This window comes from Pan troglodytes, chromosome 23 (genome assembly GCF_028858775.2).
Source record: "Pan troglodytes isolate AG18354 chromosome 23, NHGRI_mPanTro3-v2.0_pri, whole genome shotgun sequence".
Lineage (NCBI taxonomy): Eukaryota > Metazoa > Chordata > Mammalia > Primates > Hominidae > Pan > Pan troglodytes.
Window position 1 is genome coordinate 21308160 of NC_086016.1, and position 13727 is coordinate 21321886.

The 13727-nt window shown below is 47.0% G+C and overlaps 1 protein-coding gene across 15 annotated transcripts in view; it reads right to left on the minus strand.

Moving 5' to 3' along the window:
- The window catches only part of CLTCL1 (clathrin heavy chain like 1), a 113555-nt gene extending 101139 nt beyond the window's left edge, over positions 1 to 12416 (minus strand). For 13 of the 15 annotated variants that reach the window (XR_010155974.1, XR_010155973.1, XR_010155975.1 and 10 more), the window contains exon 1: positions 12236 to 12415. Coding sequence is in view for 10 of the 15 variants with exons in the window: in XM_024352828.3 (XP_024208596.2) it covers positions 12236 to 12277 (42 nt within the window). In the remaining 5 variants the exon portion in view is untranslated. Of the gene's footprint in view, positions 1 to 12235 lie in introns of all 15 variants that reach the window. The other 2 variants (XM_024352818.3, XM_024352826.3) reach the window with 2 other exon arrangements.
- Between the last annotated feature and the right edge of the window lie 1311 nt (positions 12417 to 13727).

Genomic DNA, 13727 nt, shown 5'->3' on the forward strand with positions numbered 1-13727 from the left:
GTCTCGAACTCCTGACCTCAAGTAATTTGCCTGCCTTGGCCTCCCAAAGTGCTAGGATTTACAATATTTATTAACAAAACAGAGGACAGTGGGATTCCAGAAGATAAGACTGCTGCATCTGAGGTTTCCCCTCCAAATTCTACAACATTATCCATCAGATTTGTGAGCCCTTTGAAAAGAAAAACATGAATACCTGCAATCAATATGGGCTCACTAAGAAGTCATGCCAAACCAATCTAATTTTCTTGAAGCCAAGTAAATGTGATAGAATAAATCTTCATTTCAGCAAAGTATCTGGCTTACCTCTGCTGAGGTAGCCAAAGTAACTTTCACGGATAATCAGTCCCTTACCCCAAGCCTTTTATCTGTGGCATGCTTATAGAATAGAGAGCCTTGCGCTTTGTGTTATTCATATTTACTTAATCTCTTGTTTCTTCTCAGAGTCAAATTCATTTTGAATCCATCAAAACATTTAGCACATGAAAGCCCAAACAATGTATGAAACAAAAGACTCTTGGAATGAGGTAGAAAAGCATGAGGTGAGCTTGTGTCCACAGCTGAACTGCACCTCAGTGGTGCTGGCCACATGGATCTGTCTGTCTGCTGCCAGGGCCCAGAGCTCTGACCTTAATCATCTGCTAGTCAATACTCTGAATAATGACTCTAACCAAAGTCATACACAGGGACTGTTTTATCGGCTAAGGTTATGCTTTGAGACTGTCAATATACTAGAGTAACAATCAGAATCTTAACAGATTTGAAAGGACTATGAAATTAAAAAGATAAATGTACACAAATAAAATACTACATTTGTGTTAAGTATAAAAAAAAAGATCAAAGCTTGCTTCAAAAAGCAGCTCTAATACATAAAATGTCAACCAAATGCAATGCATACGCCTTCTTTGGATGCTGATTCAAATAAAGCATTTGAGACAAATAGAGAAACAACACTGACAAGATACTGGATGATACTGAGAAACTACTGATTTTTTTTTTTTTTTAGGTGTGATGTTATTGGAGTTAAAAAATAAAGAATTACTAGTGTATATCAATGGATGAATAGATAAGCAAAATGTGTTATACACATGCAATAGGATTATTATTCAGCCTTAAAAAGGAAGGAAATTCTGACACATGCTACAACATGAATGAACCTTGAGGTCATTATGCTAAGTAAAAAAAAACCAAGGTCTGGTGAGATGGCTCACGCCTGTAATCCCAGCACTTTGGGAGGCTGAGGCAGGTGGGTCGCTTGAGGTCAGGAGATCGAGACCAGCCTGGCCAACACGGTGAAACCCTGTCTCTACCAAAAATACAAAAATTAGCCAGGCATAGTGGCGGGTGCCTGTAATCCCAGCTACTTGGGAGGCGGAGGCAGGAGAATCACCTGAACCCAGGAGGTGGAGGTTGCAGTGTGCTGAGATTGTGCCACTGTACTCCAGCCTGGGCAACAGAGCGAGACTCCATCTCAAAAAAAAAAAAAAAAAAAAGACAGTCACACAAAAAGACAAATATTGTATGATTCCATTTATATCCAGTATGTAGAAGAGTCAAATCTATAGAGACAAAAAGTAGATGGGGTTGGGGGGAGGAGTGTGAATGGGGAGTCATTTCTTAACAGGTATGGAGCACCCATTTTACAAGATGAAAAGAGTTGTGGGCCGGGCGCAGCGGCTCACACCTGTAATCCCAGCACTCTGGGAGGCCGAGGCGGGCAGATCACGAGGTCAGGAGATCGAGACCATCCTGGCTAACACAGTGAAACCCTGTCTCTACTAAAAAAAAATACAAAAAAATTAGCCAGGCATGGTGGCGGGTGCCTGTAGTCCCAGCTACTCAGGAGGCTGAGGCAGGAGAATGGCGTGAACCCAGGAGGCAGAGCTTACAGTGAGCCGAGATTGCACCACTGCACTCTAGCCTGGGCGACAGAGCGAGACCCCGTCTCAGAAAAAAAAAGAAAAGAAAAGAGTTTTGGAGATGGATGGTGGTGATGGCTGCACAACAATTTGAATGTACTTAATATCGCTAAAATGTACACCTAAAAATGGTTAAGATGATAAATTTTATGTTATGTATATTTTATCACAATTTTAAAACTTGGAAAAAAATAACAAAGAGTTCTCTCTTGGTGACACATCCTAAAGTGTTTAAGGATAAAACAAGATGTCTGGAATTGGCCTCAATAAAATTTGGCAGTGATCGGAGACGTAAGTAAAACAAAGCTGGCCACGTATTGGTAAGCAATCATTCTTGGTCTTGTCGACCTATCTGGATTTTCCGGCTTTAGCAGAATAGGACTGGATGCTCTCCAGACAGAGCAGTGCACTTAAGTGGGCCTGGGTTTTCTAAATTGTCCTTTTGTTCTCAGTTTGGGGATCAATGTTGGGTTAATACGGTGACATTCTGATTTCAACTCCAAATATCAAGAATTGGTAATCCTGAATAATTTGTATCCAATCTCTTGAGCATAGTGGGTTCTTAAATAATAGTAGCTGAGTCAAGTTCCTTATCTAAGAGCATACATACACATGTATGGCATTTGAAAAAGGTAAAAGTCCCTCACAAATAAGACAGTGTTTTAACAACTGAGAAGAGTGGATCCAAAAATAAGATAAAGACTATTAGAATCAGATTAAATTAAGACAGTAGTTCTCAACCAGGAGTGCTATTCTGCATTCTTCAGAAATGGGAAAGGGGCGGCCGGGCACGGTGGCTCACGCCTATAATCCTAGCACTTTGGGAGGTCGAGGTGGGCAGATCATAAGGTCAAGAGATGGAGACCATCCTAGCCAATATGGTGAAACCTCGTCTCTACTAAAAACACAAAAATTAGCCAGGCATGGTGGCGTGCACCTGTAGTCTCAGCTACTCGGAAGGCTGAGGCAGGAGAATTGCTTCAACCCAGGAGACGGAGGCTGCAGTGAGCCAAGATCGCGCCACTGCACTCCAGCCTGGTGACAGAGCCAAGACTCCGTCTCAAAAAAAAAAAAAAAGAAAAAAAAAAAGAAATAGGCAATGGGTTCAGGCGCAGTGGGTCACGCTTGTAATCCCAGCACTTTGGGAGGCCAAGGCAGGTGGATCACTTGAGATCAGGAGTTCAAGACCAGCCTGGCCAACATGGTGAAACCCCGTCTCCACTAAAAATACAAAAATTAGCTAGGCCTGGTGGCATGTGCCTGTAATCCCAGCTACTCAGGAGGCCGAGGCAGGAGAACCCGGGAGGTGGAGGCTGCAGCAAGCCAGGATCACTCCACTGCACTCCAGCCTGGGCGACAGAGCGAGACTCTGTCTCAAAAAAAAAAAAGAAATGGGCAAGGGTAGTTTTAATAGTACAATGAGTGGGGAACTCATTCTCTACTCATTTAGCCAGGAATGCTCAATACAGGACAATCCCACAAAAATAACTTTTCCATCTAAGATGCCAGATACTACTGTGAGTTTTTCTCCATACCCAGGAACTAAGTCCCAGAAAAGTGATATGCTGAAAAGCCAGGTTTTTTCTTTCTTTCTTTCCTTTTTTTTTTTTTTTAGACAGAGTCTTACTCTGTCACCCAGGCTGGAGTGCAGTGGTGGCACCATCTCAGCTCATTGCAACCTCTGCCTCCCCGGTTCAAGTGATTCTCCAGCCTCAGCCTCCCAAGTAGCTGGGACTACAAGTGCCCGCTACCACGCCTGGCTAATTTTCATATTTTCAGTAGAGATGGGGTTTCACCACATTGGCCAGACTGGTCTCAAACTCCTGACTTCAAGTGATCCACCCGCCTTGGCCTCCCAAAGTGCTGGGATTATAGGCGTGAGCCACAGGCCCTGGCCCAGGTTTGTTTTTTTTTCACTAGTTAGTAGAAATAACCAAGGATTCCTGATCCCTAGTATATTATTCTGATAGGTAACCTAGCTACACATTTTTCAAAAAATTTTCTTTCTTTTTTTCTTTCTTCTGAGACAGAGTCTCGCTCTGTCGCCAAGGCTGGAGTGCAGTGGTGCAATCTTGGCTTACTGCAAAGTCTGCCTCCCACACTCAACCGATTCTCATGCCTCAGCCTCCCAAGTAGCTGGGAATACAGGTGTCCGCCACTGCACCTGGCTAATTTTTGTATTTTTAGTAGAGACAGGGTTTTGCCATGTTGGCCAGGCTGGTCTTGAACTCCTGGTCTCAAGTGATCCACTTTCCTCGGCCTCCCAAAGTGCTGAGATTACAGGCATGCACCACTGCACTGGACCTTAGCTACACATTTTAAATGGCATATATAAGATTTAACTAAAGAAAGGTAAAGAAGATGCTGTCTAATGATCCTTTTCAGTTCTCAAAGCCTGCAATTAAATCAATCAAAATTCAAATCTGACAATGGGGGCCAGACATGGTGGCTCATGCCTGTAATCCCAGCACTTTGGGAGGCCGAGGCGGGTAGATCACTGGAGGTCAGGAATTGGAGACCAGCCTGGTCAACATGGCGAAGCCCTGTCTCTAGTAAAAATACAAAACTTAGCTGAGCATGGTGGCACACGCCTGTGGTCCCAGCTACTCAGGAGGCTGAGGAACAAGAATCGCTTGAACCCGGGAGGCAGAGGCTGGAATGAGCCAAGATTGTGCCACTGCACTCCAGCCTGGGTGACAGAGACAGACCCTGTCTCAAAAAAAAAAAAAAAAATCTGACACTGGGGAATATGCAAAAAGAAATTACTCATCTGATAGTCCTGTGGTTTCTATGTATAAGGGGCTTAAGGAAGATGTCTGCCTGGGAGGACTACAGCTGTGTTTGTACAAGAGTATTAGTGAGAACATCAACTGCCCACATCAGTGAAGCCAGAATGCTTAAGTTGCACTGAACATCCCCATGTTTTCACACCTCTGTGGACATCAATATTTTTTCTTTCTGTATCTGTCTCCTTCCCAGTCTCACTCTCTGCTTTATCCTTGTGCCTAGCATATGGATGGTAAACAAATAGTAAAACAAATTACTTGTTTCAGGGCAGTAAAACTTAGTTCATCTACAGTTTTTAAAACATACTTTGAGGGCCTGGCGTGGCTGCTCACGCCTGTAATACCAGCACTTTGGGAGGCCGAGGCGGGTGGATCACCTGAGGTCAGGAGTTGGAGACCAGCCTGGCCAACATAATGAAACCCCATCTCTATAAAAATACAAAAATCAGCTGGGTGTGGTGGCGGGCACCTATAATCCCAGCTACCTGGGAGGCTGAAATAGGAGAATCACTTGAACACGGGAGGCGGAGGCTGCAGTGAGCCAAGACCATGCCATTGCATTCCAGCCTGGGCAACAAGAGTGAAACTCTGTTTCAAAAAAATAAATGGGCTGGGTGCAGTGGCTCACACCTGTAATCCCAGCACTTTGGGAGGCTGAGGTGGGCGGATCACGAGGTCAAGAGATTAAGACCATCCTGGCCAACATGGTGAAACCCCATCTCTACTAAAAATACAAAAATTAGCCAGGCATGGTGGCACGCACCTGTAGTCCGAGCTACTCAGGAGGCTGAAGCCAGGAGAATCGCTTGAACCGGGGAGGCAGAGGCTACAGTGAGCTGAGATCATGCCACTGCACTCCAGCCTGGTGGACAGAGCGAGACTCTGTCTCAAGAAAATAAAATAAAAAACACATTTTATATTTGAAACGCGCCGGGCGCAGTGGCTCACGCCTGTAATCCCAGCACTTTGGGAGGCCGAGGCAGGCGGATCACAAGGTCAGGAGATCGAGACCATCCTGGCTAACACGGTGAAACCCTGTCTCTACTAAAAATATAAAAAATTAGCTGGGCGTGGTGGTGGGCGCCTGTAGTCCCAGCTACTCGGGAGGCTGAGGCAGGAGAATGGCATGAACCCTGGAGGCAGAGGTTGCAGTAGCCGAGACTGTGCCACTGCACTCCAGCCTGGGCAACAGAACGAGACTCCATCTAAAAAAAAAAAAAAGAAAAAGAAAAAGAAACTTACCAAAGAGCCTTTCCTAGCCTAAAGAGGGAGCTCTGTAAATGAGGGCCTATGAAGAATGTTGACACTAAGGTCTCTTCCAGAACTTACATTCCAGGAGTAGGTTAGTTCAGGGATAGTTAACTACATTTATATAATGCTTTACAGAACTTCTCTCAAATTACACTATTACAGGTTTTCTTTATTTTAACACCAGTGCACAAGACTCTATATTTATCCCAGTTAAATGTCAACTAGCTGGATTCTGGCCTGTCAAGATATATCCGATTCTAATTTCATCACTGAACTTTGCTATCCCAGCTTTGTGGCATCCTTCTTCAGCCTGCCAAGAGTGATGGTCAGCTCCCTGGCATGGAGGCCAGCAGCAGGCCTCAAGAGAAGTGGAAGAAAATGTGGGAGAAGAGCCTGCAAACTCAGGAAAGTCTCAGTGAAGAAGCAAAGGAAGGAAAAATCAGACAGATTGCAGAAAGATTCCCCCTTAGAGAAGGGGGTGACAGGGTGCCAGCAACTACTACCCTAGGGAATACTGATAAACAACATGTCAGATAGATGCAGTGATCTGTCTGTGATCCTATGGGAGGATCTTCAGTGTGTTAAGTTACAAAAGCAAAGGGCAGAAGCATATTTAAAGCAGGATTCTTTTCAACATTTCTGGAAGGATATGGTGGCTTCGTTTATAGTGGTTTCCCCTGGGGAGAGACAGACAGAGGCTGAACTGAAAGATTTTAATTCCCATCAGACTTGCCCCTGCAACAGAAATATCTCAGCAGAGAGGAACCTTGACTCAGATCCTCCTAGGACTTAATTCTTTCAACCCAACCAACTAAAAAAGCACTGGTTTGTGTAGCTTAGGCATTCTGAACATTTAAATGTTCTATGGTGAAGATCTGTTTTTCCAAAGAGTCCCCATTCAAATTCATTTACTCTTTGGTTACCCACAATGCCACAGTGGTAGGTACTCCCACAAGGCTCACCCTCGCAGACACCCTGGCTGAGGCAGGTTACTCTCCTTGCTTTGTAAATAAACAAGTCAGAAGGCAACTAACTGGCCAGTATGTATTTCCAATACCAGGAGCAGTGGTAGGCCAACAGGCAAAATTTAACAGTTTACATGGTATCTTAAAATGACATTTTACACTGGGATGCAATAATTTTAGGACACAATGAGCCAACTGCTGTCTTAGTACATCAAAAACCACTTCACAAAATGAGATAGCTACATAATGGCAACATAAACCAAATATGGACTGGATTACTATGGGTACGTGTCCCTTTTTGGAGCATGACCCCCAGAAGCCTCTCCAGACACACACGGGTGTGTGTGGATGGGAACTGTTTTCAGTTCAAGCTCAATCTACACCTTCACAGTTTTACTTTCCCCCCTCTTTCCTTAATTATTAATATTGACTAACATGTAGAAGGCTGTTTCACCTGGGCTGTGTGTGAGACTCCCCTGGGAAGGAATACCAAAACTCCATCTCCACCACTCAGAGCTTTGGATTTAACATCCAGCAGAAATATGTTTAAGGCTGCAGGCCATTCTCACATGCAGCCTAGGTAGAGAAGCACTGATTAAGATCTTGATCATCTTTCTCCTACAATTCTAATGCTCAAGGTCTCTACACCTGTTTCAAACACTGCCTCAGAGACACTTTGAGGGAACATGTTTACGTTTTCTGTGTATTGAGCTATGACACATTTCACAGCTTACAAACTTGGAGCTGCTTTTTTGATATAGCTGGGGGGAATTACTTAGGGCTCAAGAAAATTTTTATGTCACCAAACTATTCAGCCATTCCTCTTCTGAATCAAGATGTCTTAAGTTCTCAGCCCATCCTCAGATATTACAAACAGCAATATCCTTCCAACTCTCACATTTGAATATTTCTAAAAAGTTCAAATGGTAGCTCCCTGAGCTCACAATCCAGCAGAGAAAATGAACAGCTACAGTACCCTGGGAAGAGTGTCATTATAAGAGGAACCCCAAAGAGGCACAGAGGAAGAAATCCTAACTGACAAATCAGGGAGAGCTTCCAGAGACAGTGTCATTTCCACAGATACCAGAAGGCTCAGTAGGAGTCAGTGAGTAAAGAGGGGTGAGAGGAGAATGTGTTTTGGCAAGGACACAAAGGGAGTGGCAGCAGAGTTGAGCAGGTGTTGGGCTGGGAAGAACAGGAAAGAGCATGTGGGGATCAGTCTTTTCATGCCAGAGGAAACACGAAACCACTCCCTGAAGGACTTTAAGCAGATGCTCATCCTTGGAGATCATGTTGCCTGTGTGCTGAAGAATGGATCACAGGAGGGCAAGACTAGAAGTAGAAGGACAAAGCTAGCATGACCATCAAGGTGGGGAAGGATGGCATAGTTTAGGGAAATGGTAGTCATGATGACAGTGGCAGAACGATGCCAAAAGTAAACAGGAGAAAGGGACAAGAGGATGGGGAAAACATATCCCAGGCTCCTGGCTGGACACTGGACAAGATACACATCTGGGGAGAAAGGGAACCCCATTTATGAATACTGTGTTTGAGGAACCTGCTGACCATTTCCTGGCCTTCTTCAGTAGGCAGCTGTCACAATGGCAGCAACAGCTCACAAGGACACAGTGCTTTACAGTAGTCCCTTCTTATCCGTGGTTTTTTTCACACTGTTACCTATAGTCTGAAAATATTAAATGTAAGACCCCAGAAATAAACAATTCATAAGTTTTAAATTGCATACCTTTCTGCAGAGTGATGAAATCTTGCACCAGCCCACCCAGGACGTGAATTATCCCTCTGCCCAGCATATCCACGCTGTACACACTGCCAGCCCATTAGTCACTTAGTAGCGGTCAGTTACCAGGTTGACTGTTGCAGCATCACAGAGTTTGTGTTCAAGTAACCCTTAATTTACTTAATAATGGCCCCAAACTCCAACAGTAGTGATGCTGGCATATTGTTATTATTGTTCTGTTTTATTATTAGTTATCATTGTTAATCTCTTACTGTGCTTAACATAAATTCAGCTTTATCATACATATGTATGCATAGGGAAAAAAAAGTGTATAAAGGGTTCAGAACAATCTGCAGTTTCAGGCATCCTCTGGGGGTCTTAGAACATATTCCCCATGGGTAAATCAGGACTACTGTATTATGTACCAGTTATTGTTTAATGCTTTATATTTATTAACTCAAAAACCTCACAACTACCTTGTGAGATAAGAAGTATACCTTTTATCCTTATTTTATAGATGAAGATATAGAAGCACAAAAAAGCTACAAACATTGCCCTAAATCACACAGCCAATAAGTGCCTGAGTCCACATTCAGCGCCTTCAGTTTGGCCTCAGTTTGTGCTCTTAACCAGGACCTGCTACTGCCTCACACACACACAGCAGTGAAACTGCGAAAACACTCGGATGGCTTGGGAACATCAAGCTTATGGGAATACATAACATCACCAGCAGTGTGTCCTGAATGAAAAAGCAGAGGGGCTCAAGACAGATTCCAAGCTCATGCACAAGAGCCGCCCATGGGGCAGTGGGTGTGGGCAGAGAGGAAGGAGAAACCCTGGGAAACTGTGGAACCAAAAACAGTAGAGAAAGGACCCTCAGGAGGCAGTAAAGTGCAGCATCAAATGTGGCTGGACATCACAGAAGATGCGTGTGGCGTGATGGGCTTTATCTCACCTAGCTCATCGCATCTTATTTTTTGAGACGGAGTCTCGGTCTGTTACCCAGGCTGGAGAGTAGTGACATGATTTTGGCTCACTGCAACCTCTGCCTCCCGGGTTCAAGAGATTCTCCCGCCTCAGCCTCCTGACTAGCTGGGACTACAGGTGCGTACCAACACGCCCGGCTAATACTGTATTTTTAGTAGAGACGAGGTTTCACCATGTTGGCCAGGCTGGTCTCGAACTCCTGATCTCAGGTGATCCACCCGCCTCGGCCTCCCAAAGTGCTGGGATTACAGGTGTGAGCCACCATGCTCGGCCTGATTTTATTTTTTACAGCAAAGATTAGCCAACTGCAGCCTGCTTTTGTATGGCTAAACTAAAAGTTGTTTTCATATTTTTAGAAGGTTAAAAAATGTAAGAATATGGGACAGAGACAGAATGTGGCCCTTACAAAAAAGCCTGCAGGATGGCTTGTAACCTTGGCAAAAACAGATTCAGGGGAAAAAATGGGGACAAAAGCCAGACTGCAGGTTACTGTGGAACATAAAAATAATGAAGCACTAAAGCAGCTCTTTCATGACATCCGGCTATGAGACAAGAGCTTCGTGGGGACAAGAGCGGGGGAAGAAGTTTGCTGGTTGTACAGATGGAAGAGAGGTGAGCATTGCCCAACACAAACAGGAAGAAAACAACAAGACAGAAAGGATGAAAATACAGGAAAGGGAGTCTATGACTGAACGAGGCTCCCTTATAGGGAAGAAGGATACCAGATCCAGAGCATAGACAAGAAAGGACACCTACTTTTGAGGTAACAGGAAGGCAGGAAAGGGTGGCTGCAAACAAACATCTAAGTCTGCAGCCATAAAGGTGAGAAACATACCAGTTATGGCTTCAGTTTTCTCCAAGTCATCTGCTGGTTGCAAGGCAGGAGTGGCAGGATCAGGGATTTAAGGAACAGGCTGAAGTTTTGAAATGTCTGTAGTGAAGGCAGTGCGTGCTGACTCAGTGTGTGCTCTACAGAATGCACAGCAGCCTCAAAGACCCAGTCAGTGTTGGAGACCACAAACCAGACTTTCATTCACCTGGCTGCCCACCACAAGCCACAAGCATTTTCTAGATAATGGAACATATCAACTCTGACGGACATTACAAATCCTGATGGACATTAGACACTCTGATGGACACCTAAAATATCTTGTTGCTTTCTTGCCCTTTGAAAAGAACATATTTAGACAGTGGTTAAGCACAGGCATTGGAATCAGACCTGGGTTAGAACTCAAGCTTTGTCACTTACTAGCCATGTAACTTTTGCTGAAGGAATTATAATATTAACCTCAGTGACCCATGGTAGAAAACAGGATATCACTATCTGCCTCAGTTATCATGAGGATTAAATTAAACGAGATTTATAAAATACAATAGTTTAGTGAGTGGCAAGAGAAACGGCTCAGTAAATGATAACTACATCATCATCATTATTATGAGCAGCAGCAGTATTTTGCTACCTCAACATGACTGGCGCTGGCTTAGCTTAGTGGCAGAATGAAGCCCGGACAGATGTCAGGGCACTCCCACCTCCATACAACTTCCACTGTGTCACTAACCAAGTGACCCTGGCAGGATCCCCTGGATATCAAGTTTCCAGTCTGCAGAATGAGGGGACTGGACTGCACTACACAGTTCCCAAGGCTTTTCCCGTCTGCATCTAGGGCTAACAGTGCTCTGCATTGTGAAAATAGGAACTTTCAAGCAAGCACGTTCCTCGATGTACTACTTTGTGGTCAAAAAGACTTGAGTCTGAATCCTGTTTTTATTGAATGAAGATGAGTTCTTTAACACTTTTGAGACTCGGTTTCCTCATCTAGAAAAGAGTAAGCGAATCGCAACGAATGGTAGTGTGATGATTTAACACAGAGCACTCAGGGAGGAGCCGCTGGCTATCCCTCCTCTGCCGCACCTCCCAGGGTAAACGTGGGGACCAGCAACGCTCCCGGGCAGACCCGCGAGCGGCCCGCACGACGCCCGACCTGAGCCTTTGCTCAAAGCAGGGGGCCAGTCCTTATGTTTCTGAACACAAACAAATGGAGAACAAACTGGGACCTTATTAAAAAGGCAGGCTTTGGGGGTGTTACTGCATTGAAAAGCCCCATTTAGGCTTGGCCCTGAGAAATTTTTCTCTTGGGTCACGCATGTTCACGGTCCTCCCAGGCGAAGCCGCCCTGGGGACGAAAACCGAGCACAGAGGCAAACTCAGGGGCGAATAAGGACCGCAGGACGCCAAGGGGGGGCGTGGAGCTGTGGGATCGGCGCGGCCCTTGGGTTGCCCTGCCTGCAGCGGGAATCTGTGTGCCTCCTCGCGGGCTCTGAGCGGGGTGTCCCAGGGGGCGTTGGCTTCCACCCCCACCGTTCCCCAGCCGGCCCCGCCGGTAACGGGCTTCGGCGACGGCACCCAAGCGGGTCCTCAGGAGCGGCCGCCGCGCCCGGGACCCCGCAGCCCCAGCCCAGGTGGGAGGTCGGAAATCGGCGCGGCCAGCTGGGCAGCGGCTCAGCGGGGCTGGGGGCGCGGGGTCAAGCCTGGCAGTCCGGCCCGGCGGAGGCGCGGCTGACAGGGCAGCCCCCCAGCCCGCCGGGCCTCACCTGGAAGTGCTCCTGAAAGCGAACAGGGAGGATCTGCGCCATGACTGGTGCGGGACCTCGGCGGCGGCGGCGGCAGCGGCAGGAATGAACGCCGACCCCTCGCGCGGGCTGACCAGTGGCGACGGCGCAGGCGCAGTGCCCCGAGCTCCCGGTCCCGGCCCCCGCCCTCCTCCCTGACCGCGCCCCGGCCCGCACCCCCTTTCCCCGCCCCTTTCCCCGCCTCTGCCCCTTCCCCCGCCTCTGCCCCTTCCCCCGCCTCTGCCCCTTCCCCCGCCTCTGCCCCTTCCCCCGCCTCTGCCCCTTCCCCCGCCTCTGCCCCGTCCCGCCTGCGCGGATCCCTCCGCCCGCTCCGAGGGTCCGCGGAAAGTAGTCCCGCGCGCCCTCTGCCCTGACGCGGTGTGTGCCAGCTACCCGAGTGAAAGGTTTTCGGGGAATTAACCCTGACGGGGTCTGCGGCGGCCCTTGCCCAGCGCCTTCCACATGTGGAGCGGGCCAGTGGTGCTAGTTCTGCCGCCAACTCTGGACGGTTGAGTTCAGGGCCACTTTTTACTCAGGCACGGATGTGACAGAAAGATGGAAAAGGGTCTTGGAAGAACCACATGTGCCGTATAACGAACGACCTTTTGGTCTGAGGAGGACCGTGTATATGACGGTGGTCCCATAACATGATAACGGAGCTGGAAACTTCCTGTCCTCTGGTGAGGGCTTAGCTAAGGACATTTCCTCTCCTGTATTTGGAGATACACGTACAGGTATGTCATTACCGTGCCAGGGGAATAACGCACCTCACACGCGGTGCGGGTTTGCGGCCTAGCAGCAGCGGACCGCATCAGCTGCCTAGTTGTGTAGTGGCTGTGCCATCTGAGTTTGTGTAAGTTACCTTGTGATGATCCCACAACCGAGACGCATGTCTCAGAATGCATGGAGGCATGGGACGCGTGACTGTACGTGTTACAGACGTGTTTCGGCGTGAGGCTCGGCCCCTGCTCCTTTAGGAAACACCTTTCCTGGCTCATGCGGTTTCTAGAGAACACTGTGTCGGAATATCAATGTAGAGAGTCAGCGAAGGTCATCTAGAGCAGATGACCAGCCCCAGGCCAGTGAGGATCACCCAGAGTGCCCGTGGCTGCACGACAGTAGTAGCAGGTGGAAGCTGGAGCCCACACCTGGTTTGCCCAGCAGCCAGTTGTTTTTCCGAGGCACCCTTGGCTGATGTTTTGCATACAGATGATTCAGCTGCATAAAAGATGTCTGTCAGGAAAGGGAAGCCCTTGGCATTCAGCACAGGCACTCTCTACGGTGTAATCGATAGCCGTCTCTGCTGCTTCCCATGTTGCTCACTGGTAATTTTAAGAAATGAACGGCCCACCTTGAATAAGACAAGGATGGTGCAATTATTTGCGCAATGGCTTGACCATCTAGTAGCCAAAAATATGTTAAGGAATAGAACAGACTGTTCACTTTCAAATTAAATCTCTTTTCCAGTATTAGC